This window comes from Tyto alba, unplaced genomic scaffold, assembly GCF_018691265.1.
Source record: "Tyto alba isolate M040663 unplaced genomic scaffold, T.alba_DEE_v4.0 Super-Scaffold_40, whole genome shotgun sequence".
Classification (NCBI taxonomy): Eukaryota; Metazoa; Chordata; class Aves; order Strigiformes; family Tytonidae; genus Tyto; species Tyto alba.
Genome location: NW_024881316.1, coordinates 50,674,162 through 50,699,823, shown reverse-complemented (window position 1 = coordinate 50,699,823; position 25,662 = coordinate 50,674,162). Strand labels below are relative to the sequence as shown.

Here is a 25,662-nt window from a genome sequence, read left to right as displayed (position 1 = left end):
AGCCTTTCTACTCTGAACACTTCAATTATAACAGTGGCCAAAATGCTTCAGGAACCCCCCCCCAAAGCCGGCAATAAAGAGCAACCCCCTTCGAGGGCCCGGGGGCCGGCGGTGCCCAGGACCGCCAGCTGGGACGGGCTGGGGTGGAGGGGTGATAGCCCAGAGGAACACGGCCCCCGCGCAACGCCGCAAAACCATCTGGGGCCCAGAGGTGGGGAAGTTGCCCCGTCCTCCAACAACGGCCGGCTGGCGCCCGAGAAAAGCCCCTAAATCCAGCCCGGGTCCCTCTCGTGGCGCGAGACACGGACCCCGGCGCGGCAGCCAGCTCTGGAGTCCAACCCGCCGCACACGCTGGGAAGGAGTTTCCCTCTGAGACCCAACAAAACGTGCGTGGGGCATCAGACCCATCAAACCACCGGCGCGGAGATACCTAAAAACATTTTCATTCTGAAGAAGCAACGATCGGGACGACTACGGAAAATCCAGCGACATGCCTCCTTCACTGGGAAAGGAAAGAAAACTGAGTGTAGCAGGTGGTGCATTCAGATGCAAAACCTGACAGAATACCAAAATCAAGGAAAATACGCATTTTAAACATGTTTCACTTTATAGCCCTTTTACAAAAAAAGATGTCATCTGCCTTCTGTTAAACATATTTACATTTTTTAAATGTGTATTTATGTAATCTTAGTGAAAAATGCCTATAACGTGACAGAAGCAGACAGCGTTCCTCAGCAGTGACAGAATGAGTACGACAGTTAAAAATAAGCCATCGTATTCCAGCAAGACAAACCCACACCAAATGCTTATGCAGATGTTAGGAAAATGCAGCAGTTTTCAAAAAGATGCAAAAAGGTGAAGCCGACAGGACGCCGCGACCCCCCAGCGGTGCGCGAGCCCCCAATCAGCGGCGATAACGAAGAGCTGCTGCTCAGCGTCTCGTGGCACCCGCGCTCCCCGAGGTCTCCGCGCTCTCCTTTCGCCGCGCTACTCCCACTCCAGATGGGAGAGAATTCTCTCGGTCACCCCGTTTATCCTCTCATCCATCGAGCACAGAAAGGCAACAGGTTGTTCTCTCTCCTGTTCCTGGTCGTCAAAGGGAATAATTGCCTGTCAGTAACTTACAGGCGGCAGGTCCAGGACGGGGAACCCCGTGCAAGAGACCCCTCCTTGCCCTGCTGGTCCCGGCCGCGGAGGAACTCGGGTCTGTCCTTTCCTGCTGCTACCCAGAGCAGCACCAAGGGACGGGGGGTGCTCCTGCGCCCCAAACGCTGCCCCGACACCCCACGCACGACGGGGTGAGGGACCTGGGGGGCTGCACGGGGAGCGGGTGCTCCCTCAGCCCTGCCCCTCGCTCCCCCGCCCCGCGAGAGGCCCCGGGAAGCACGTCGGACGTTTCCCTGCCACGGCCGGAGCAGCGTCCCGGCTACGCCGCGGGGCTGGAGGGAGGGCATGCGCCCTGCCACTTCCCTTTTCTAAGGGAAAAACGTCCCAATCCCCGGAACACGCTGCAGCACCGATAGCTGTCGTCTGGCAGGCACCGCAGCCTCCTGGAGCGGCATCGGCCGAGCCGCCCGGCCCCCGCGGCTGCGACAGCTCCCTGGTCCTGGTGTCCGCTGGGATAAAGTTAATTTTCTCCCCAGGAGCTGGTCCGGTGCCGTGCCGGGATGAGCGCGGGAACGGCGCTGAGAGCACGGGGGTTTGGGTTGTTGCTCAGCAGCGCATTTCCGAGGTCGAGGCTCTTCCAGTTCCCCGGGCTCTGCCAGCGAGGCGGTGCACGAGCGGCTGGGAGGGAGCTGGCCCGGAGAGCTGAGCCCAGCTAGCCCAAGGGCTACTCCAGGCCACCGGCCATCGTGCCCAGTGCACAAACGGGGGGGGGAGCTGATCCCCACTCGGGCAGCGGGTGCGCGCAACTGCACTGCGCATCACTTGCCTTGTCTTGGGTTTTATTTCTCTCTTCTCATTTTTATATTCCTTTTCATTACTATTCTATTCTATTATTATTATATTTTACATTATATATGGTTATTACGGTATTTTATTTTAGTTACGGAACAATTCTTATCTCAACCCACGAGTTTTACTTCTTTTCCCCATCCCACCGGGGCAGGACGTCCCACCCGGGGGCTGGAGCCGCTCGGCAGGCGCTGCCCACCACGGCGCCGCCATCGGCCGGGACGTTTGTGCCTCGCTGCTACGAAACTGAAAATACGAACTACAGAATATCAACCAAGTTTGTTCTTTTAAATGGATTAAGGACTGCCAGATCTCAAAAACATCTGTCAGTTTGTAATCTTGGAAATTAAATGATCTTAGTGGGTTTTTACAGCTACTGTAAAAGATTTGAGGCTTTTAAAATGAGCCTTGATAAATTGTATTTTAATATTATACTATATTTAAATAAGGCCAAATGTAAAAATACACATCTAGGACATAAAAATGCAGAGTTGATCCAGAGAATAGCACTCCATTTCCAAAAGCAGGGACTACAACTGAGGATTTATAGACCACAGTGGACAGCGAAGGTGATTTGTTAGTGGCAGAGCTAACCTGATCCTTGAAGGGGGGTGTGTGTGTGTGTATTCCATACATATATATATATATATATATATATATATATATATATATATATGGAAGTCTATTAGTGTTTAGGTAGAGAAATAAAAACAAAACCAGGACTGGAAACAGAACATAGCTTAAAAGAAAGAAAATGGAAATAAACCACAAATATTAAGCAGGAAGGAAGATCATTCATTCAAAAAAAATACTATTCCAGAAACTGGGCATTTACAGCCTCTGGAAATCATGAGCGAGTAGCTTTATGGAGGGTAACCTTTCCCAAATACAAATTACTGGGCTCAGTAGAGAAGGAAGGTGGTGGCATTTAATGATCAATGAGATACAGGAGGTCAGAGGGGCTGATTTAATGTTTTCTGACCTTAACTTCTATAAAAAGTCATCTTTGATGTATGCTTGCAATAAATACCAGCAACCCGAGCTTATTTCTCCTTCCTTTCCTTTGTGTTCATCTAGATTTTATTTAATAAATTGAAGAAGCCGATGTGGATCAGCAACCCTTGATTCTAAGAGAAAGGATATACATTTTCTTGGAGGTTTTCTGAAGCTACAAAGCTTTTACAGGAGAGTTTTCCAGAGAGCTTCCCTAACTGGAAGAAATCTGTGCGTAGTTTGCAGTTTTCACTAACGCTCGCCAGCCGGGCAGACCAGCCTCACCTCAAGGACGAAGGAGCACGACGACACTGCGGCTCAGATCGGCGTTTCGGCAGCAGAGCGGGCTGGGCCATCTCACCGAGCTGCTCCCCCGGAACCACCGGCCCGGCCCCCCCAGTGACACCAGAGGGGACATCCCGGGCCCCCTGGGATCGGCTTAGGGACCCCAGTGCCCACCTCCATCCCCCCGAAAACCGACCAGCAACCTCTGGCTTTCGCTTCCCTAGCCTCTAACACTTCCCAGTACATCAGAAGACCTCTTTTCAATCCCATGCTAACTTCATTTCTTTAACAGCCTTTGACAAGGGATCCTTTCAAAGGCTTTTTGAAAATCCAACCATTGGAAATGCACGGGATTCCTGTGATCCTCCATCAAGGACCGTCGCTCTCACAGGGGTCCAGTCACTGGGCAAGGATGGATTGATTTCTCTGAGAGGGGCTGGAAACCCTAAGTAACAACAGTTATACATAAAATTTATTATAAAATAGCATAGGGTTGGGCTCCTGAGGGTTTCCATGCAGAAACCAACAGTGAAGCCTTTAGTTTTCCCCTGTAATTTATTGCAATGGGCATTCTGGCAGTTATGTAGTTAATCAAAACCCAACACAATATTATTTTTCTTACTAGAAGTGTTGTTTTTTGAGATATTTTAAACAGAGTGGTTTAAAAGGATGAACAGACGTAGCGTAATGCACAAGTTATGACATTAACTTGATAGCCACAGCGGAATGGTGCCCAGGGGACCAGGACACCCGAGATCCAGTGGCCAGCATCACCCAAGTACGTCCCTCTCCCTTCTCTCTCCTGGGGAAGGGCACGAGGGCAGCTCACAAACCACCTCCTCTGAGCCACAAACGCACCTCAGACACAGGTGTCTTGGCACCTCCAAACCTCAGAGCTTTTGGGCAACTGCAAGAAGAAGAAACGATTTCCACCAACAGCAACCTCACGGAATTAGCTAGCGAGGCTTGAGCCCCACCGTTAGCACTGCAGAAGCAGCCTGGGCCAAGAAACGGGCAGTTTTATAGGCAAACCAGGTTTTGGTTTCCACTGGAATCCACATATTTTTCAAGCTTTTCAGTAGAGCCGTCCGTAGCAGTAGATGCAGGGATATGATTTTTGACAGGTCATTGCTCCCTCCAGGGTTTTGAGCCAAAGCAATGAAAGAGATCCAAGCCATTGCTGCCTGAGAAAGCGTTCATGGGCAAAAGAAAGGAACAGTCAATAAATAGCTTTTGAATTGTAAAACAAGATAAAACTTCTGGCAACAGAGATCTGGTGGTCCAGAAACAGCTTTGGAACCTGCAAACCGGTACTCTTAGTGTAATTCTTCACAAAGATCTTACAAAATTTATTTTCATGTGCAAAGGCAAACCTTTTACACATTATCATTGCAAAAAATTCTGGGAGGAAATATATTCAGTGTCAAACTCAAATCTCTTTCCAAATCAGTCATATCACTGCTGACAGCGAACAAAAAGGTCATGGTGATTTCTTGCGGGAAGCAAGCGATGCAGAACTGTGCTCCGCTTTAAATTCAACAATTTCTGCCTTTCTCAAAGCGTTGAGCCTATTCTCTTGGTCTTCTGAACTCAGGTAAACCCATGAAGTGCCTTTTTGCTAGAAGCAGGATCTAATTCAAATTCTAACTTAATGTGACATGCAAATAAAATAACGTAACAGGGAACAAGAAGCAGCCAGCCCACAGGCAGTTTTCCCCATTTAGACCCCTCTGCTCCACCACTCTTGGGAAGATAAATTGTACTTTCTGAACAGCCAGGGCAGGGCTACGCTGCCCTGGGTACGGGATACACAGTACAGACGCGGGGCAGCACGCGTCAGCCACAGCATCTTCTCGGAACGCAGAGCAGGGTATGTCCCCCCCCCTCACTGTCTTGACGGAAATATTAGCGATATTAGTAAATATTACCGATGCCTTTACACATTCTCCCATGCCCAGGCGGGGCTGAGCCTAGGCCCGACTGCAGCTCCGGGGGGAGCTGCGAAGCCCCGAGCACCAGGATCAGGGGGGGCTGGGGAAGCTCGGCCGAGGGAGCGGGATGGGCTTGGCGGCCGCAGCGACACGGCGTGCTGGCCGGGCCGGGCCGGGCCGCCCGGCAACGCTCACCTGCCCCCCGGCTCATTCCGCGGAGCCCGGGGGGGACGACGACTTTTCTCCATCATCAGAGATTGTCACGCCCTGACGGTGCTGGCCTTGGCCGGTCCCGGGGAAGGCGCACCCACCTAAAGCACGGCACGGCCCCTAGCTTTTATTTGTTGTTGTCAGCCCCGCCAGCAGCAGCACGAACACCCTGTGAATCCCTACACGCGGCTCCTCATCCCACTTTCACCGATCTGCTGAAGGCTTAAAGAAGCATCCCCGGTCCCCTACCAGGAGGAAGTTGGTTTGAAGCAATCCACAGTCCTTCATCCCCCCCCCCCGTGGCTTCACATACTTGTCACCCGCAGAGACCGGCACAGGCAGATTCCCGCTGTGGGACACCCGTCTCCCCCGCGGCGTAGCTCGTTAGCACAAACCCACCGTGGCCCCCCGGCCGCCGCGGCGGCACCCCACCTCCCCCGGGAAGCCGCCGCGCCGCGCCGGTGACCGCCGGGCGATGCCGGCCGTGGTGGCTCCTGCCGGCGGGGTTATTTGGGTTAAGAACAGTTAACTTTTCACGCCCTGTGCAGCAGGGTTGTGTCACCGAAAGGATCCACCTCGGGGTAACGTTTCCAAATTTCACGGGCGGGGGTTGCGCTCGAGGGCTCCAGGGCCAGGGGAAAAGGGTCGTGTCAAAACCCAAACCAACAGCGCAGTGAAGGAAAACTCTCAATGATTTCTCCCAGGAAAACGGATCCACGTCGAATACCATCTCTGCAAATATAAACTCAAAATTGTTTTTAAACGCCTGTTATTTTTTCCACCGTACAGACTGTAAGTCCTTAAAAAGGGGGGGCCCTTCGGAGTCCGTGGGTTCCAGCTATCGGATTCAGAAAGCCGACACCTAAAAAAGGGTATGAGTCACCCCGAATTACTCTAGAGCAGCCAGGAAACTCCCACCTAGACACAGCTTACAAAGTGGGGGAGGATGCAGGGAGAGGGATAAGGGGAAGAGAAGCAGAATGCACCAAAATAGCAGCATTTCCATTTTTTACATTTCCAACCCAGCACGGCTGCGGGAGTGCAGGTAAGGAGAGCTGGAGGTAGCTTCAGAAACACTCAGTAATTTTTGGAAATGTAAGTAAAGCAAATCCGTAGTTGCCTTATGGAGCACATACACGGTGCTCTAGCAATAAATGGATCCTGTAAAACTCCTGACCCTCAGACTACATTAAAATTTTTGTACGCATTTTTCATATCTCATAAAGCTATAAGGAAACACTAATAATAGATCTTCTGTCAAACAGAACATAAGACTGACTGGAATTCTTACTTGATTTTAAAACACTCTCCTCCTGGTTTTAAAGCTTCAGTGGTGGAAATTCCACCACCATTTTTTATTTTGGTAATCTATTCTAACAATTATTTGCTTATATTCACTATTGAAAACATATTTCTTATTTCTATTATGAATTTGTCTAGCTTCAACCTCTGCTCTGTGTTTTTTGTTAAGCCTATCTGCTACAGCTCCCTGGGATTATATTTAATTTCTCTAGGACAGATATTTTTAGACCTACCAAATCATTCCTCAACCTCTGTGTATTATACTTGCATTACTTGAGCCTTTGGGTGTAAAGCTATGCATCTTCCCCTATCTATTTCCAGTCCTTTAATCATTTTCATTGACCTTCCCAAACCCTTTGGTCTTTCAACATTTGGCTTGATTGTGGGTGCTGGAACTACAGAGTTTTCCGACGAGGGTCCCGTCGCCACCAAGCACGAAGGGTGAGCTCTCCGGCTGGCACGCCCAGATCCCGTGAGCATCCTGGGTACAAAACTGCCCTGAAAATGCACATTCAGCCAATTACATACCATGACCTTCAAAAATTCTTTTTTGTCATTCTGCCCAGCATACTGTCCTTTTCATCTTCTTTGTTCCCCCAATCTTTTCCTCATTTGCCTATCTAGCCGATCAGCAGTGATTTTATACATTTTCCTCCCGGTCATGGAAACAACTGTTAATAGGAGAGAAGCGAGGCTTGATCTCTGCAGGGCTCCGCTTGAAAACACACCCTATTCATCAACCTTCTTTTTGAAATTATATTGAGGACAATGAGCTAAACAATTTTTTTTTCCAATCTGCTGTATATGTGCTGTATTGATTAATGCTTTCTAAATTATTCAGTGCTTGTAATAAATGCATTAAGCCAACAATATCACTTTATTAATCAAAATTAATCTCCTGAAAAAAGAGACAAACTGAGTCTGACTGTACCAAATTGCCAAGGGCCTATGCTTGATTGGCATGAGTTCCCTTTTTATTTCCTGATCAACAAAATAGCTTATCTACTGCTCAATTATTTTATTCACCATCAAAGTCATGTTGGTAAACGTAACGTGTCAGAGATTGCCCTGTTTGACTTCATTCCCCACCCCGCCACCACCTTGAAAAAAGCAATGAGATCATAGGAATTTTCTTCCAGTGCTCTGGGAACTTTCCAAGGCTCCAAGACATATCAACAATCAGCAGCAAGTATCCAAATTAAGAAATTCTTTCAAAAAGCAGTTTGGACTGAAAACATCAACCACGCAATTCAGCATCCTTCTGGGCTGTGCCTGGGAGGTGAGTGGCTCACCAGCAGTGTGCTGCACAACCGCTGCCCCCCTGCCAAACCCACAACCTGGAAACAATTTTCAAACAACTTCTGAACCATTAGTTTACATTCTTTGCTACCAATCTTTTGTCTTTTCCCCTTCTTTTGACAAGTATACCTGTTTTTCCTTCCCTTCCAAGCCTTGTTTTCCCTGGAACATTGGGCCAACTATTCTTAAACTGTTGCTACTTACTAATATTTTACATTCACATTATTTACTCAGCTGAGGGTGATTTTAGCTCTGTGAGACAGTCTCCTCTAGAGCCTTTGTTAGACGTTGATGTGCACGCTTACATGAAACAAATGTAATTAAGTCGTGATCACTGACCCCTAAATAATGACTCATTATGGCCCTGAGCAATTCCTCTTTGTAAGTTGAGTTCTATCAAAGAATCTCTGCTGGCCATGTCACTTTTCACACTTAAAAACAGTGGTGTGGGGTTTTTTTCCTATATGCCTTTTTTTTTTTTTTTTTAATTTATTTTTTATATTTCAATGGTATCACTTATGCAGAAAACCCCAAAGGTTTTATATCGCTTATATAAAAACCCAGTAGGTCTTTTTAGACCTACGTTCATGTTATTTTCATGTGACAGCGTTTGATATAAATCACCTGCCTTCCCCACGCGGGTGCCCCCAGGTCCCGCCCCGAGCACCCCGGGCCCCTCTCCCCGCGCGGCGCCGGGCTCGGGCTCTCTGTGCCGGGATCCCCCGCGACTGACGGCAGGCAAAAAGCAAGGTTGGAGGCATTTCTCCACCTGGCACCTTCCATGGGTCACGTATGGAAAACACAAACCACCGCAGCGAGCCACCCGCTTCTGCCTTTGCCCTTCCGTGTCCAGCTGAGGACTGAAACCCCTTCGATGCGTTAACGAATGAATGAGTCCTCGCAAAAGAAAGGAGTCATCTGCCAGACTTGGTGATCTGTGCCAGAAGTAAAATTTCAGCTCGTAGTTTTGGGATCAGTTTCTGCAGCCTTCCTTCAGGCAGGCAGACACGGTACCATTGCTGCAATTATTTTCATACCTTGTACTTCGGCATTTACGTATTATTTTTTTATAGAAGTATTACATTGCAGATGACTAGTCTTCTCTAGTGAGTGTTAGTGCGTTTCAACACGGAAGCAGCACAGAGGAAAATGTGGAAAGAAAAATGTGAACGGATTCATGATCTGATAAGATTTTAAACACAAAATTGTTTTCTATGAGGCTGAGCAGCACCCTTACTATGGAAAATCCAGATTTAAAGCAAAGCGACAAGCTCCACGACAGATCCTGGCCAAGGCATGCAGCTAATTCTGTGGACAGTGTAAAACCCTGTCCATGCGGGCCAGGTAATTCGTGTAGGAGAACACAGACTTCGCCTCTAAATTGAACAGTAGCATCACAGACTTTTTTTTTTTTTTTTTAAGTTTGAGTGCAATTTCACAGAGAAAAATGAGAGCAACTATATTCCATTAAATCAGATCAACTCCCCTCACTGCACAGGATTAAAGCAAGCGTTATAAAAGTCAGCAAACATCCAGTGAAGCAAGAACTGGAAAAAAACGATCACACAGCTAAGCAGAAATTGGTAAAGCTCAAAACTCGGCTGTTAAGGAGTCTAGCGTCACAACCACTCCTCCGTGTCAAGTTAGGGATCTTCTATGCTTTTCACAAAAGAAAGCCACACGAGTGTTTTACCACACTATGATGAGCTTTACAATTCTCACCTTTCCCACATTTTGACAAGCTAGCCTCCAGCTTTTTCTTAACGTCTGCCACAACTGTTAAGAGGAGCGCACAGAAGAGCCAGTCAACCAAAATCACAGGGCGTTAGGAAAGGCCAAAGCAGCAACTCCTGACACTGTAAGAACGCCAGACGGGAACACCTTGGGTCTCCATTCAGAAATTGTGACAGAGAAAACAGTTCAAGAAGAATTTGGTATTTATGACGTCAAAAGAAAACCAGAAGAGCACCAATTCCACTTACTCGCAGAACTGCAAGTTACTCAATACTCACGGAGTCCTCCATTTTACATCAATTCTATCCCTTTGCTTTGCTCCTCTCCTCTTCCCTATAGCACGTGCTTAAATTTAGATATAGGAAAAGACAGACTTTTTCCCAAAACTCCGTGGGACATTAAAACACATCTGTTTGGAGGCTCAGTTTATTATAGATATACAGTAACAGAATTTATTCGGATTTGTCTTGTCTCAGGTTTTGCTTTTGAGGCAATAAACTGGGGAAGCAGACTGATTTCAAGTCTCTTCAAACCAACACCAGTACAACGGTATTTGATTAAAACCATTCCACTGGTTTGACAATAAGGTCAGAATGAAAGGGTAACAATAGTGCCATTGAGCAGAAAAACATAACAAACCTCTCAGTGAGACAAATAAGAATGTAAAGCCAGTGCTCGCAGGCAGCAGCAGCAAGCTAACCCCTGCTGACATTAGGCAACGTTCACCTGCAAGTAGATATGTTTATTTTTGTTTTGCTACATAATTTTAATCCACTATAAATGAGAAAATAGTCTGATCCAATATGGTGATGTGCAAAAGGTAAGACTGATTAGTACTTTGAAATGCTAATAGATGCAAGTAGAATAGACAGTAGGCCTTAGTCCAACCACATGTAAATACATTCCGTATCTCTTTTCTTGTTAACAAGATATTCTTAACAAAAGATCATGTTTCAAATAATTTTTCAGAGAAATACTTATAACAGTTACAGCATTGCAGCTTTAGAATTCCAATCTACGGGCTCCTTTCTGCTAGCCTATTCCAAAGTCAAATACTGCCACAGATACCTTGCTTTGTATCACTGATTAAGTGAAAAATAGATTAAAATAATACTCACACTATATGTGCAAGATCAAGTGGCTTTTCTGGCTGCTCAGGAAATACAGGACGAGGCGGTTCTCTACTGGGTACACAACCAAGTGATTTACTAATTGCATGGCTCAGCTTCTTTGCAGGTGATTTCTGTTTTTGAAAAGAATGACAAAAGTGAGTTGACGATTACAAAGAGCAGGGTAATACATGTGTAATCAGATAACAGGGAAGTGTAAAAAGAATGCACAGTACTAGAATATTCAGAGATACCCAGTTACATTACACCATACATGAGAAATTAGTACAGACACAACATAGGTGAACAAGTGGGGTTTTTTTTTGTGCTGTAATATTGAAAAATTAAAGTACAAAACCCAAAAAGATGTAAGATGAAGAAATAAACCGACTGTCTGGTGTTTCTATCAGGAATTAAACCAAGGGGCAATCACATCCAACTAAGGGATTTCTTCTGCTCCCAGCATCCCCTGGACACAGGCACTGCATTTTGAGGGGAGGGCAGGGGAAGGACAAGGACCCCGGAGCAGGTGAATAACCTGCGCGCGGGGAATTGCCCTCCCTGCCCCTCTGCTGAAGCTGCAGCGGGGCCCCCTCCCCTCTGCTCCGAAAAGGCAACGGGTTTGGAACGGCAGATTTCAAACTGTTTGCTCATTATGAGCAAAGCCAAGGTGAAACACAGGGCGGAGATAGATACGAACTTCTGGTTTCTTTGTCATCCTTCACAGAAGGTTGCGCTAACTAATCTCACTTGGTTGTGCTGACTAGTCCCCCCGGAGCAACTACCCGGGGATCATCTAAGGGAGAGTGAAAGGCTGGTGACAAGTGCTGCCAAACACACCAGAATGGACCGCTGGCCCGAGTCCTGCGTTTAAACGGTGGTTAAAGTCCAACACTGACTTACAAAATACAGTCGTAACACGTTATTACACCCACCAAACTCACTTCAGCCATGCGGGAGGCCAGAGAATGCTGTATGAGAGCTCAGAAGTAACCTGGCAGTTCTGTTTTTCTATTCTAACTCACCAACAATCCATCCATATGTAACCTAGTGGCTAATTACTCCAGTGCAATTTTTTTACTACTTCTGTAAGACATTCCCAAGCAGAATTAGGAACAATTCTCAAGGCACATTCAAATTAAAATTCAGATTAACACTGTTTTAAATAGGAGGCAAGGCCACCCGGGACAGGCCTCACACATATATTTACAGTTAATATAAATTAGTAACTAGCAATTACTAACAATTACTAATATTTACTAACAATGAAATAAACAATTAGTTTTTAGTAAACCAATGAAAATCTTCAGCTCTGGCCCTCTTAGTTTTAGCAGTATAAAACAGGCAATAAAGGCTTTTTTTTCCGTTAGGAAGTTGCTCCCTCTGTGAATTTACATGGTTTGTAGTACATTGGGATGCATTTTAAGTATAAAGTAAAATACTAATATCAATTGGAAAACAATGAAAAAAGAGAAATTCCTTTCAAATTAGAAAAGAAAGATGAGCTGGATGCCGGTGAGAATATATTAGGATAGCTGGTTCTTAACTGAATATTTATTATCCTCCTTCAGTTACCTTACAACTCAAAGTCAATGCTAACTGAACTCTAAAACCCATGAATGGAGGCTGCCTCCGAATTCATGATGAATTGGGAAAAAAAGAATTACTCATGATCATATTCTTCCCTGGAGAACATGTCCGAGAAGATGCCTCCATCAGCATCTGACACTGCTTTGCAATGTGTACTCTGGCCTGGTTACTATATTAAGACCATGCTATTTCACAAACTAAACCAACTATTCAATACGTTGCAGCCTAAGTCCTTTCAGATTCTGGGATTTTTATTCCTCTGCCCACAGATCCAACCCGCGAAGCAGCAGAATGCACGAGGGCCGTGGCGAGCAAGGCATCTAACCACTGGCAGATACCCCATGAAACGGGCAACTGATCTCCCCACTTTGCTATCTTTGGCTTTTGCAGACAGAAAGTCGTGGCCCTGTCAAAGTACCAAAAATCTTGTGATGGGTGTAAGATTCTCATCTCCTCTCACCACGAAGGGCTTCAGCAGAAGGATGTCAAGACCATAATCTGCTTCAGGTGAGTCCCCGATTGGGAGCTCCGTGAAACCGCATCTTCAGGAGCACTCCAGGTTACCAATTCACTAAGTAGTAAGCGCTAAAAAGATTTACTGATGGCAAGATGATGGGTTTCTTTTTTATTTCTTATTGGTTTTTAATGTGTTGACAAGACCCAGTAGATTGCAGTCAACGGATGATCCTTGCAATCAGTTTTAAAGTGCCTGGCACCCTCACTATGAAAGGTTCTACAGATGATCATCAGCCTTTAATTATTTTGAAATCCCATGAAAAACACCAGCCAGTCTTTATGTTGCTTCTTATTAAGTCCACAGTAAAACTTAAATTAGGCACACAAATGTGATGGTACCACAAGTAAAATTCTAGTTTTCCTAAATTAATTCTTCTACATGTTGAAAATTTCCACATTTATTTCTCTCTCAATTTGTTCTCCACTTCTTCTCCTTTTAGAGCATTTCCTACTTTACTCTTTATCCTGCTCATCTTTTGGTTTCTGCACACACTATCTATTCTCAGTGTGCCTTTTCTGTGACCTCCTCTTTGCAGTATTTTTAGGCTATTTTAAAGGGTTTTTTCCATTGTGGTAACAAACACTATACCCTATTGTGCTACCCCAACATTTATTTTGTCAAACAAATACCGCGCTGTCTACAATGCCGTGCAATCGAGCCACTACTGCAGCTTCACTTTCTGAAAATTATAGGGGAAAGATAATTTCCATTGATCCCAACTTTTTGATAACGCTTCTCAGTGCAGCTGACAGTGAAAAGAGCACAGTGGGCTGAAAGAGCACGGTATGTCACAGGCAAGCATAGCTCTTATGGGTATCTTGTTTCCCTCAGTAATAGCTATTTTTTTCTTTCAATTAGCTGAGTTCTACTTTAGACTTTTCTAATAAAAATCACCTCTCTCTCATCATTGTTGCTAATCCTGACCTCCCGCCTGTTTGCTATCGCCTGTAAGCACCCTTGCCTTCTGCAAAGATGGGACGCTCTCCCCTTCAAAAAAGCAGAAAACACAGAAAGCCCCAGAGTAACATAACCCTCTCACCCCCCCACTGCGAACCCCCAAATAACACAATCCCCTTCCCCAGCACGGGCGGCTCCACTGCGAACCTCCCCAGGCACCACCATCCACTTGCCCATCGCTAGCACTACGGTACTTTTCCCATCTTCCTACTCCTCTGCTGTCCATCCTGTTTCTTGTGTGTTTAATCGATATTTGTAAATAGCTGGGGGCAAACTATTTTATGAAGTATCTGTAAGTTTTGTTACAGCAGAATCTCGGTCAGTTTGGAACCCGGCTGTATTACTGCAAAATCCCCAGTATCAATACATTTCAACTCCAAAGAAGTAGTTAAAACTAATAAAGAATTTCAGACGTTGAAAAAGGTTTCACACACCCTAGAGTCCAGTTTATGGGCTTACTTATCTTCAGCTTTAGATGGGAAAACAGTCTGGTGTGCCTTTATTTTCAGCGGCCTCCAACCACTTCACATTTCCTTCTGCTACACAAGCGTAACTGCAGGAACCATTCGCCGAGGCGCTGCTCTGCCCCCCGCTCCAGCCACACGCTCTCCCGGGAACGGCTTGCAGGCAAATCCCTTTTGGTTTACTTCCTAAAAGGGCAGGGGATGTGACTCGGCAGGATTCGCACCGCCGTGGCCATTACTGCAGTCTGATGATCCAAAAGAAAAAGTCAGGCACACAAACAAGATACGTGCTCCTTATCTGGACACAGTGCTTCAGCAGCCTTCCCGAACCCAGGTATTCGTGGGTTTGATTCTTCCTCAAAAACGGTAGGTCATACAACTACTTACTTTCCCCTTTTACTGATCTTCGAATTGCCAAGACATTCACGAAAGGGTTCTTCTCTGCCTCCCTCCAAAAGCTTCACAAGACCCAGGTGTCGCCGTGGCTCCAGCAGTGTGCCGGCAGCGCTTTGCAGCTTTGAGCGCATTAGCCAGGAACAACCGCAGCGCTTCTTGCAGGACTCCTGCTTTTCAGCACAACAAATCTTTTCAAATTTTACAGCGTTCTGAGATTTCCTCTTCTGCAAACTCTCTTAGCTTTTTACATATCTGGACCTATCAGTGGAGGATACTTACCTTTTTCTCGAGTCTATCAATAAATATTCAAAAGAAACACCAACTTCTTTTTCACCATGCATGGAATAATAAAACTCGTGAGAAATGCTTGCCACTGGTTACCAGTGTTCAAGGAATCAATGCATCTTCTAAATAGATACAATTCAGTATGCAGTTACTAGACATCCCCGTGGATCCCCTTCCTTTGGAACTGGTTATCTGAGATGCATACATGCTTTTGGGTTTCCCATCTTCTGGAACACCTCTGAAGTTCAGAGTCAGAACTACTGATTTATGTATGAATCCAGGTATCCAGAACAGTTTCTGTAACATCGCTTCCACCACCGCTTTCTAGATGATACGTTTTAATATTTTTTTCAACTGCACGGGCAAGGGAGGTCAGCACAGATCGGGTGGAGATGCTCGAAGCCGCCTCTCTGCAGGCAGAGCCCGGCCCGGGCCGCACGCCTTCTGCGGCTCCCGCCGTGCCAGGCTGCAAACCCGCACGCACTCCCCAGCGGTGCCGCCGACGCTCGCAAGCAGCAGCAGCAAACGCAGTTTTCATGATCCAAAACAGTGTCTACCTACCAGCAAGCACATCCGGCTTCTCCGGGTTCCAGAGGAAGCTCATAAAAAGGCAAAATAAATTCTCCTGAGAGGCTGGAATGTCTGTTCTCTTTTGTAACATAGGAAGTTGAAGGAGACCCTGGCTCTGCACTGTACGCTCTTCAGGTGATTTCACATCCCACATGGCCACAAGGGACGGTTAAAATACCTTTCCTATTAACCACTGAATCACGCTCCCTGTGGCACTCATCCTCAGTCAGAATCAAATGCAAACCACTCAGGGTTCGGTCATTCCAGTAAACGCATCACTGATGCATCAGCCAAGGGCTGTCCTGGATTCTACATTTTTACTTAATTAACAATCACGGTTTTATCCAAGACGGGTATACATAAAGCACGAACAAAATCTAACTTCTGTAGTGACGCCTGCCTAAGTGTGCAACCAGCCTGGAAAAGTGACTGTAAGTACCAGAACAACCGCTCAACTCCTCTGCTCAGCCTCCCGCGAGCCGGCCTTCGGCTCCGGCCCTGGGGGACCGGGGGACCCTGCGAAGGGACCTGCCACAAGGCACGTGGCAGGTGCCGAGCGCGCACGGTCTTAGCCAAGTTTAGACAAAACTGAGCCGGGTCTGCAGCCGGCCGAGCGTCACCCGCGGAGCTGGCAGGTCTGCACAAACGGGGCTGGGGGAGATGGACCGAGCGCTTTCTGCTGGGAAAACTAATGTGTTAGCAAGAGCTATCACTGCAAAATTGTGTTATATGTGCAAAAGATGTGAGAAATCATCAGTAAAACGCAACTGTGATGTGCCATGTGCTTGAAAACCCGTTGCGTCCGTATTGTGTGTTCCGAGACCCTTTTCATTTCAGAATAGTTTATAGATGCTGTTTCTGTCCACCTGCCTTCCTATCAAAGGCTGCATCTGTTAAAGCCCCCCCCCCCAAACTCCCATCGTGGAATTAAAAAGCAGGAAACTACAAACTACATTACCAAAAGTTGTCTTTCTACCTTTTTCTAATTGTCCATTTCTAAATCACACCCACCTCTACCAAAAGGGCCCAGTAAACAACCGTTACAATGGGCTTAGAAATCTGTAGGTAATAAATACGGCACTGAAACTTGGTTGGCAAGAATGTTGGTTTGAAAATTGAGGTTTAAAGTTAGCCGTTTCTCTTCCTTTCCCCTCCCCTGTCCAATATCTGCCTGGTTTCACTGCTGGTACTTGCAATGTCAGGAGGTGCACAGGATGCAGACACGAACCGGGGCAGCACCTCCACCCCTCTATACTGAAAACGGGCAGGCGAGCCAAAACCGTGTTGGAAGTCAGTGGAGGGAGAACTTCTCCGAGCAGAGGACTTGCTGGGCAGCCAGGCGGGTTGAGCAGAAGGAAGGCGAACGGTGAGCAAAGCGAGGGGAACGCGCGTACGGAAACGGCATCGGGGGCCGGACCCTGGGTGCCCAGGCCGGCCGGCTGTGCGAGGGCAGCGTGCCCTCTGCTGGAAAATGCAGAACTATGAACGTTTGGGTTCAGGTTTGGAGGATTTTTTGGTTTGGTTTTTTTTTTTTTTTTTTTTCCCCCCACATCATTTGAAAATAGGAGCCCATGTGATGGTGGGAAGCCCACACATAGCCAGCAACGTGACAGGGATGCAGAGCACATCCTTCAATACCGTGTTCCCTTTCAGCCCGTTTCTGGGGGACTGAATAAAAACACGTTCAAAGATATCTAATAACTTTAAGGTAGTCTAAATGGGAAATTAAATGAACCAGAAATATAAGAGATGTAATTTTGACAGCAAAATCTGATTAACAGCTACTTACAGTATTGCTAGACTTTAACTTGGTAGATGAAAGGGTCTGTCTTTTGTTTTAGATTCAATTAGTACCCAGTATAATGACTTCCCAACGGAAACCATAGACATTATCACTATAGAAACAACTAAACATGTGTTTGGTTTGTGGATACGTACTCCAAAGCCACCATGTTAAGGGTGCTTATAAATAACAAACGTTCCATTATTTACAGCAGGAAGAGCCTTCTAACTCAACTACAGTTGATAATTAGCCATCCAAACTTACACCCTAGGGCATAAGCCTTCAGGGTAACTTGGCTGTTTTAGCATTTTACCTGAAATTTATAGATGAAAGATTGTTTAAGTTTAGCAGACTAAACAAAAAATAAACAGAATGAACAATGACTAATCTACATGCTTTCAAAAGGAATAATTTGATTTTCAGTTGTGCTGCATGTACACAACTAAATGAATCAGTGTTTAAGGCTATTTAATAAAAACAAAGTTGAAGTAGCCCAGAAGGAAAAATTTGGAAAGTGTTTGAAGTTGTTCCTCCCCCCCCCCCAAACAGGCCTCAACAAGCAGTGTGTTCACACAGCAAAACTTGTCTTTCAAAAAGAGGTTTCTAACTGCACTTACATATATATAAATATATATATATAAATTCACTATAGTAATATATATATATTTTTTAAAATCACTATGCTATGTGATTTATAGTATTACAAAGTTATCAAAGGCACTTCAGAATTTCAGGAAAATAACTTTATGAAAATACTTGTTATTAAAGCTTATTCTGGTCTTTAGGGCTTCAAAACTCTGAAAATACACCATGCATGACTGAACTAGATTTGGCTGGATTGAAAACCCAGGAAAAATAATTTTTTTTTTTTTTTTATTGTACCAGAGTACCAGCTAGCCCCTGCAGATCTGGCCAGGAGGAGTCCTTGGGTCTTCTCTCGAGAAATGATTGTTGAGTAAACACAAGCAGGCCATGCCCCGCCAGCTGGCGCTGCACCAGCGCCCAGCAGAGCGCCGGAGTCACGACGCGCGTCGGGCAGTCGCCTCTTCCTTTCCAGACACCCCTGTGGTGTTCTCACAACACGCCGACATCACTGAGGCACGTTCAGTTCATAAACAGCCCTGCTCCCCAAACTGCCTTCTGCAGAACTTCCCCCAGCCACCTATCCTTCGTGAAACTTTGCGGCTGCTTAGTCCCACCTCAGAACTCTGCAATTTTCTGTACTGAACTGCATCTTTCTTGAAAACCAAAGTGACCCAGAATAGACACCTTCAAACTCCTTCCCTTTGCTGGATGTTCTTCATCTTTTTACGAGGTTCAGCACTGCCCCTCCACCAGCAGCACCAGCAGAAGGGTCCTACAAAAGACTGACGTGAAAAACACACTTTGGATTCCCCAACCTCACCAACTGATGGGTTGCACTGTCTGTCGTTCAACTAGCAATACAGCCCAAATGCAAAACTAAGATTTTTTTTGTTGTTTTTAATTAAGAAAGATTAATTTTCAATTTGCATAAAATTAACACAGAAGATTTGCAAAAGTTTTAAAAAAATAAAAGAAACAATATGTGCGTGACCTCTCTTAAAAGACCCTCTTCCACGCTCAGTTTATAGGAGATAATCCAGTCTGTAGCAGTATTTTATATATCCCTGAGTTTTTCAGTCCATTTAAAACACTTGGCTGATTAAAAAACCCAGCAAATAGTTAAAAAGGTTCAAAAGTAAGTTTCTAGAGCTAGAGTCAGAAATACTACTTTAGACTACAGGAACATAAATGCTCCTCGTGATTGTCTTATGAAATCCCTCAAATTTCTCCATTTTTGTCCTTAATTTCCATCTTTGACTTTTGTTTCACCTTTATATAACCTTTAGCCTCTTAATTCCATCTTTCTTTGATTTGGATTCTGCCTATGATGAACAAGAAATGTAAATATCTCCTTCACTCCTCATGCCTTTTCTTCTTTCGGTTCCCGTCCAGGCACAGCTCCATAGCTGTACCATACGAACCTCCTCCAAAGCAGATTTACACAAGCACGACTTTTAAACGTGTCCCTTCCAGTTCACCTACTGCTGCAGTTTCTTGCTAGTATGAGTTACGCCTTGTTTCTGTACAAGGCAGCCACATTCACTGCTGCTAAATTCCCTTCTACGGGCTCCTGGACCAATTGTTTTTACGTATCAATGTTTTCATCAGATAAGACATTAAAATCTAGACTCTTTCAAGGTTCTCAACTATCATTATTTTCTCTCAAACATTCTTTCCTTTTGTTCTGTAAAAACCATTTCCCAGTACCTCCCCTCCTTCCACGTCTGTGCTTTGTTTAGTGTCGTATGTGCAATTCCCTCTTCTCCTTCCACCTGAAGAGTAGGGAGGAAGCAGTTCCAGAGCCACCACCTGGTCCTGATGGCAGATGATTTGAATTCTTGATCTCCAAAGCGAGGTGGCTGCACCAGGTTGCTAGTAGGCATGGTTCCTCGTCTGTGTCGACTCCTAAACCTCACCTTAGGAGCTGCTTGGCAGAGTTTGGTCCACACTAAAGCGAGGGATTGTTCTGACAGTCCTGCAGTTCAGATCACGCAACAACCCGTGCTGTTTCATTTACCAGAAGACTGATAGTCTGACTATCCTCCTTTTCCATTTATATAACTTCCCACTCCTACAGATCACATTATATCTTAAAACCAAGTTATTCTGTACAGCCTAGTAAGGCTCCAATGCCTCAAAAGTTAACACTGGAACAAAACAAACGCAGAGTCGGAGATGCCAGTGCCAGGATGGGGCACAGCCCGTCTCACCGGGCTCACCGCAAACACGGGTCAGAGACTCCAGAAGGAAATATCTCCATTAAAGTTAGAGCTACTATTTAGATATGCCTTTGTGTTGAAAAATCCAGACTGGATTTATATGTATTAAGGGAATAATAACCTACAAATAGTTCACATCAAACGTTCCAGAAGTTTATTACCCACATAGTTAAAAACAGGACAATATTTAAGACCCAATTTTCCTATCTTTGCCTTCCAACTACTGAATGGCATGAAGCCCCAATTTTCTAAATTAAACACTAGTACTATAATGACTCTTCCCCATGAAGATAATTTACTAATTATAATCCAATCATCATTTGAACTTCTCTTTGAATAATCAAAAGGTTGGGTTTAATCTTTTGCCATAAAATAGGTTTTTTATATCTAAAATTGCCTATTATTTTCTGAGATGTAATTATATAGTCATCTAACTGGATGTTATTTCTCATACTATTTCTTTAAGGCTTTTCAGTTAAGAACTTTCAATGCGTATATTTACATTGTCAGGACAACGACAATACTAAATTCTTCTCTTAAAGAAATACTATCTTTAAAGATGCCACTTGGATAAAATTCATTTTTAAGCACAGCATTCATGCTAACCCCTTTAACCTTTCTGGGGAGTCTTTTTAGGCTAGGAGAAAACATAGGAAAAGTAGGACTGATGTGAAAAGAAGAAAACACACATGTTAAGGCCTTGAGAAGGACGGTACTGTCCTGTGTGCTTTAAACAGCACAGAATACAATGAAAACCATCAAGAAATAAACATCACTTCTAATAAAAACAGTACAGTTTACCTATTTATATGCTTTTGCTATTTGAAAACCTTTAAAAGTCCTACTGTGCAGTTCTACTATAAACACTTTAACTTTCAGAATAAATTAGTACAGAGGTGGCTGTTTCAGCACGACAAACAAAGGTGAGTTACCCAAGAGGAATGCTCCTTCATCTGATGCTGGTTGCTATGAGGACCATTTGCATGGCCACGCCAAAAACAGTTTTGACAGAGCTGGTAGTTGTGGCACTGCTGGCATCGGTACCGGAAACCCATCATGCTTTCACACCGGCAATACGAACATTCCACGGGATGGAAGACTTGGTGGAGATGGGGAAGGAAGGGAGGGGAAAAAAAAAAAAAAAAAAAAGTAATAAGTGACCTTTAGGAAAACCTTGACCATCAAATTTCATTGGAGCTTCCAAAACCCCCCCCGGTCTTAACCACTAAACCAACTTGTTATTCTGGGCAGGTCACGGACTGGGGGTGCAGAGCAGGTGATTTTTGTAAGATGAACTGCAAATTAAAGTTGACCATAACATAGCAGTTCCATCTGACAAGCTCAATATTTCTTCTTCGGATCTGTCCCTCCTCGGACACACTCAGACCCAGAAGTCTCCGTGGAAGTCCAATACCACTGAGAATGCACACGAGCGGGCAGGGAAAGCAGAAGGGCTCTATTCACAACGGTGAATTTCTGCCTAAGGAGATCACTGTGCCCTAGAGTCAGCTGAGAGCACTTTTCACAGGAGAGGCAAATTCAGAGCCCCGCGAGGGGCTGCTGCTCTGAAGCCCCTCACCAAGGAGCTTCCCAGGCTCCTCCCCAGCTGTGAGCTGCCTCTTGTACCTCTGTAGCTTCAACTGAAGAAATCCCCAACATACCTCTAAATCTTAACATCTCGAGAACTGCAAAATTAAATTAGGTATATGACATACAGAGTTAACATCAGAAGCAGGCTAAAAAACCATAAATAAATGCTTCTTCCCTGTCCTACTCATGAACAATCAATCACAGACTTGCTCAATTTAAGAGAGAGGTCTTCAGAAAAAAACAAAAGAAGGATGTGAGAATGAGGTAAAGGAGAGACCTTATGTCAAATGCATCTTAAAAGGTGAGGCACAGGAAACAGAATAGAAGGCTGAAGGTCAAGGTGAATTACAGGAGCAAATGGTTTAGCATTGCTGTGGGTCTAGGGACTAGCTAATTACAGACATGTATAAATAACTGTGCTACAGTGAAGGCCACCGAAGACAAGAGCAGCTCACTGGTCAGTCACCTGAAATTCTAAGATACGTCTATTATCAACTACTGAAAGATGTAAGAGGAATAATTAGAAAGAGTCTGAAGTTTTGATCTGTGATAAAAATTATGACTTAGCTGTTCTATCTGAGACTTGGTGCAATACTGCACAGGGCAGTAGAGTTAATGTCGACAGATACCGCTTCTGCGGGAAGGTCTGGCCAGTTACACGGTGCCAAAGTGCCTGCTACCTCGGTTAGTGGGTGCGTGTGCCAAAACTGTTGAAAACACACAGGGGTAACAACTAAAGCAACGACCACTTGAGCATTAACCTGATCAGGAATGCCATGGATAATTAAGCCAAGATGATCAGGTGGATGACGCTTGATTGTAGCACGCTGCAACACTGGGTAAAGCAAAGGACTTGATCCTGCTAGGTAATCTCAACATACAAATGCCCATTGGGAATGGGCTGCAGAGGGGCTGGTGACTTTTTTCTTTATATAGAAGAGGTAGAGATAGCAATGAAAAGGAAGACTTCTGGATTTGTATCAAACAGTGAAAAGAACTGGTTGAAAAAATGACAAGTGACCTTAAGTTAACATGCCAACAGAGTTATTTTGTGAATTTTAGGAAGTGGAGGGGAGAAAACATGACTTCAGTGCAGCAGATTTCAGTAAACTCATGAGAATTAGCAGGTAAGCTACAAGAAGAAACAATTCAAGAGGAAAATGGGTTAGGAGAGTTGTCAGTTCCTTAAAAAAGTTATGCTAAAGAAACAAACATAAACTATCTCAGTGCAGAGAAAAGAGGAGACTGCAGTAAAAAAACAATGTGGCTAAAATTTAAGAGATCCCCAAAAACCGGAATTCAAAAGGAAGTTTACAAAAGTGAAAACTGGGACAAATTACTAAAGAGGGTTAAAATATTCAGAGACAAAGTTAGAAAAACAGAATGAGAAAAAACTAGCAGAGGATTTAAAAGGGACATTACAAGAATTGTAATTATGATCCTTAAGAGGGTGTGAAATGATACATATCTAACTATTGACTTCTCATGTTATTTTAACTTGTAAAATACATATTGGAACAAATAATAAAGCAAAGTACTGTAAGCCCCTGAAGACCAACAGAGAAATAAGCCTTGGACAACATCTGCCAAATCAACCTAATGTTTCCCCATGACAGAGTAATTGACCTTGAAAATAGAAAACAGGCATCAAATGTCATCAGTTTTTCATTTTACCTCAGCAATTCTTACAAAATTGGTCTCCCATGATATTCTTGTGACAGAGGGAAATACACATACATAGATGAAAGGACTGTAACTTGGACGTGAATCTCACTGGAAAAAGACCAGAGAGCAGTTAACTGTCATAACGCAAAGATCTAAGGAGCAAAGGGCTTTAGTCTAGGACACACACTGGTCAATATTTTTCATAAATATACAGAATGCTCCCCAAAAATGTCCAGTTTGGGACATGGCATTTCAAGGAAGGTGGGGGTTAATTATGTGTACAGGAGAAATCAATGGAATTGTCTGAACAACATCTAGTAGACAGCTAGGAGCAGACTGTGAGAAGGTACCATCAGACATGCAAGAGGTACTTACAAAACCAGCAATACATTCTCCGGAGCCAGTGGCCAAAAAAAGGCTACTTAAGGGTTTAAACTGCAATAGAACATCAGGGAAAAAAAAACTTTCTCACCCTAAGAGTATTTAAACACTGATCTCGCCCCAGCTTCAGGCCCAAAGAGGTGCCGAAACTTTTTGACAGAGGATTTTGAGAAGCAGCGAGGCAGATCTTGCAGGCACGCTTACCAGACGTGCGAGTTTGCCTTTGGAAAGAGCGGTGGGGGAAGTCACAGGCTCCCAAAGCTTTTCTGCCCTTCCGCCCGCGGCTGAGCCCGCGCACCGGGCCGCTGCCCTGCTGAAAGCCAAGGTACCGGCACCAGCTGGTCTCCAGCTCCGCGCACCGCTTCACCTTGTCTCCTCTTCCCCCACCTTCTCAAAAAGGTCTCTTATCTCCTCTGACTCCATGCCTTTAGAAGGGATTGCTACTGATGAAAAGGGGACAAAAGTACTACAGTGTCCTGAACCGAAGAATCAAAAACTTGAAATTGATACGCTTGATTTAGGAAAGCATTAACAACATGCTGATCAAATTAAACATGAGGCAAAATAATAATGGTGACAGCACTCCATGTGCTGCAAAAAGCACGCTCTCAAAGTGATTACTAAAGAGAAGGTTGGAACAATCAGTATCAGAGATTATTAAATCACGGGCAAGGTATCTGGCCATCAAGGTAGAAACCAAAGAGGTGCACTTCTTGGTTGGTTTGTGGGGTTTTTGGTGTTTTTTTTTTGTTAGGTTGTCTTCCTTCTTTTTCTGAAAGTGCCAAAGTTTAGCTCTGGACAGGAAACAAATCACTGAAGTGGAACAGCATGCTTCCTCCCAGCACCAACCTGCTGTCTTCTTCCCCAGCAGGTGCTAGGTCATGAACAAATGTAGGTATTACTCTTTTCCCATTTTTTTAAATTAATTTTTCAGTGCCACGGAATACCAGATTGCAAACTTTATTTCTCTTCTGTCAGATCGCTTTCCATGCTCCCATCTGAATAAATCTAGGTGGACTGAAGTTGCCCTGAAGCAGTCAATGGAAAATGGTTTCCCCATCACTGACGTGCCCAACTCCAAGTCACACCTGAGCCACCACAATCCCTCCTGCCTACGGACCGCAGGAGCTCACCTCACGGACCGCAGGAGCTCACCTCACGTCCCCGTCCATTCTTCCTCTCTCCTTCCTACTCTTCCTTTCCTGCCTCTGAAGTACTTGTTCTAATCAAAATACTCATGCTTTGTTTTCTCTGCCTCCGTGATTGGAACATTTGGAACATTTCCTCTCTTTTGAAGGTGTCCCTTTACCCAAGGCTCCCTGCCACATATGGGAGTGGGAGTTTTAAGCTTCTTTCCACTTTTCACTGCATCCAAGTCTTTGGTCATTCCTTTTTCTGGCTGCCAGACTCGAACTTCCTACTGGGTCTTTCCTGAGAAAGACAACCTGCTCCTTCCTCCCTTCCCTCCTGACGTCAGACCAGCTCCCTGTGGAAAGTGCAGGAGCTATAGAGATTGGACCAGGAACCCAATTCTCCTGTCTGGCTTTTCCTCCTTTTTCTGACTCCTGATCACACACCTGTGTTCGGCAAGTTTTTGCTTTCCCTTCTTTTTCTTCACCTGCTACTGCCAGTGACTGTCATTGTATTGCAACTCCCTCCCAAGTGCTCTGCCCTGCACTGTGGGACACGTCCTTCCACTCCCCACCCATCGGACCCACCTCAGCATCACCAGCTCTGCTCAGGCTCCTGCACTGCAGAGTATCCCCGAAATCAATCTCGTCACAGAACCAACCTCACCTATAAACGCTGTGTCCTCTTCTTTCAACTATGCCAGCCACCAA

At 45.0% G+C, this 25,662-nt stretch overlaps 1 protein-coding gene across 11 annotated transcripts in view; it reads right to left on the bottom strand.

The window, feature by feature from the left end:
* DTNB (dystrobrevin beta) overlaps positions 1–25,662 on the bottom strand; it is a 212,810-nt gene that overhangs the window by 129,988 nt on the left and 57,160 nt on the right. For all 11 annotated transcript variants that reach the window (XM_042803206.1, XM_042803209.1, XM_042803210.1 and 8 more), the window contains 2 exons: positions 21,118–21,284; positions 10,829–10,953 (listed from right to left, as the gene is read on the bottom strand). In XM_042803206.1, the coding sequence (XP_042659140.1) occupies positions 10,829–10,953; positions 21,118–21,284 (292 nt within the window). The remainder of the gene's footprint in view (positions 1–10,828; positions 10,954–21,117; positions 21,285–25,662) is intronic.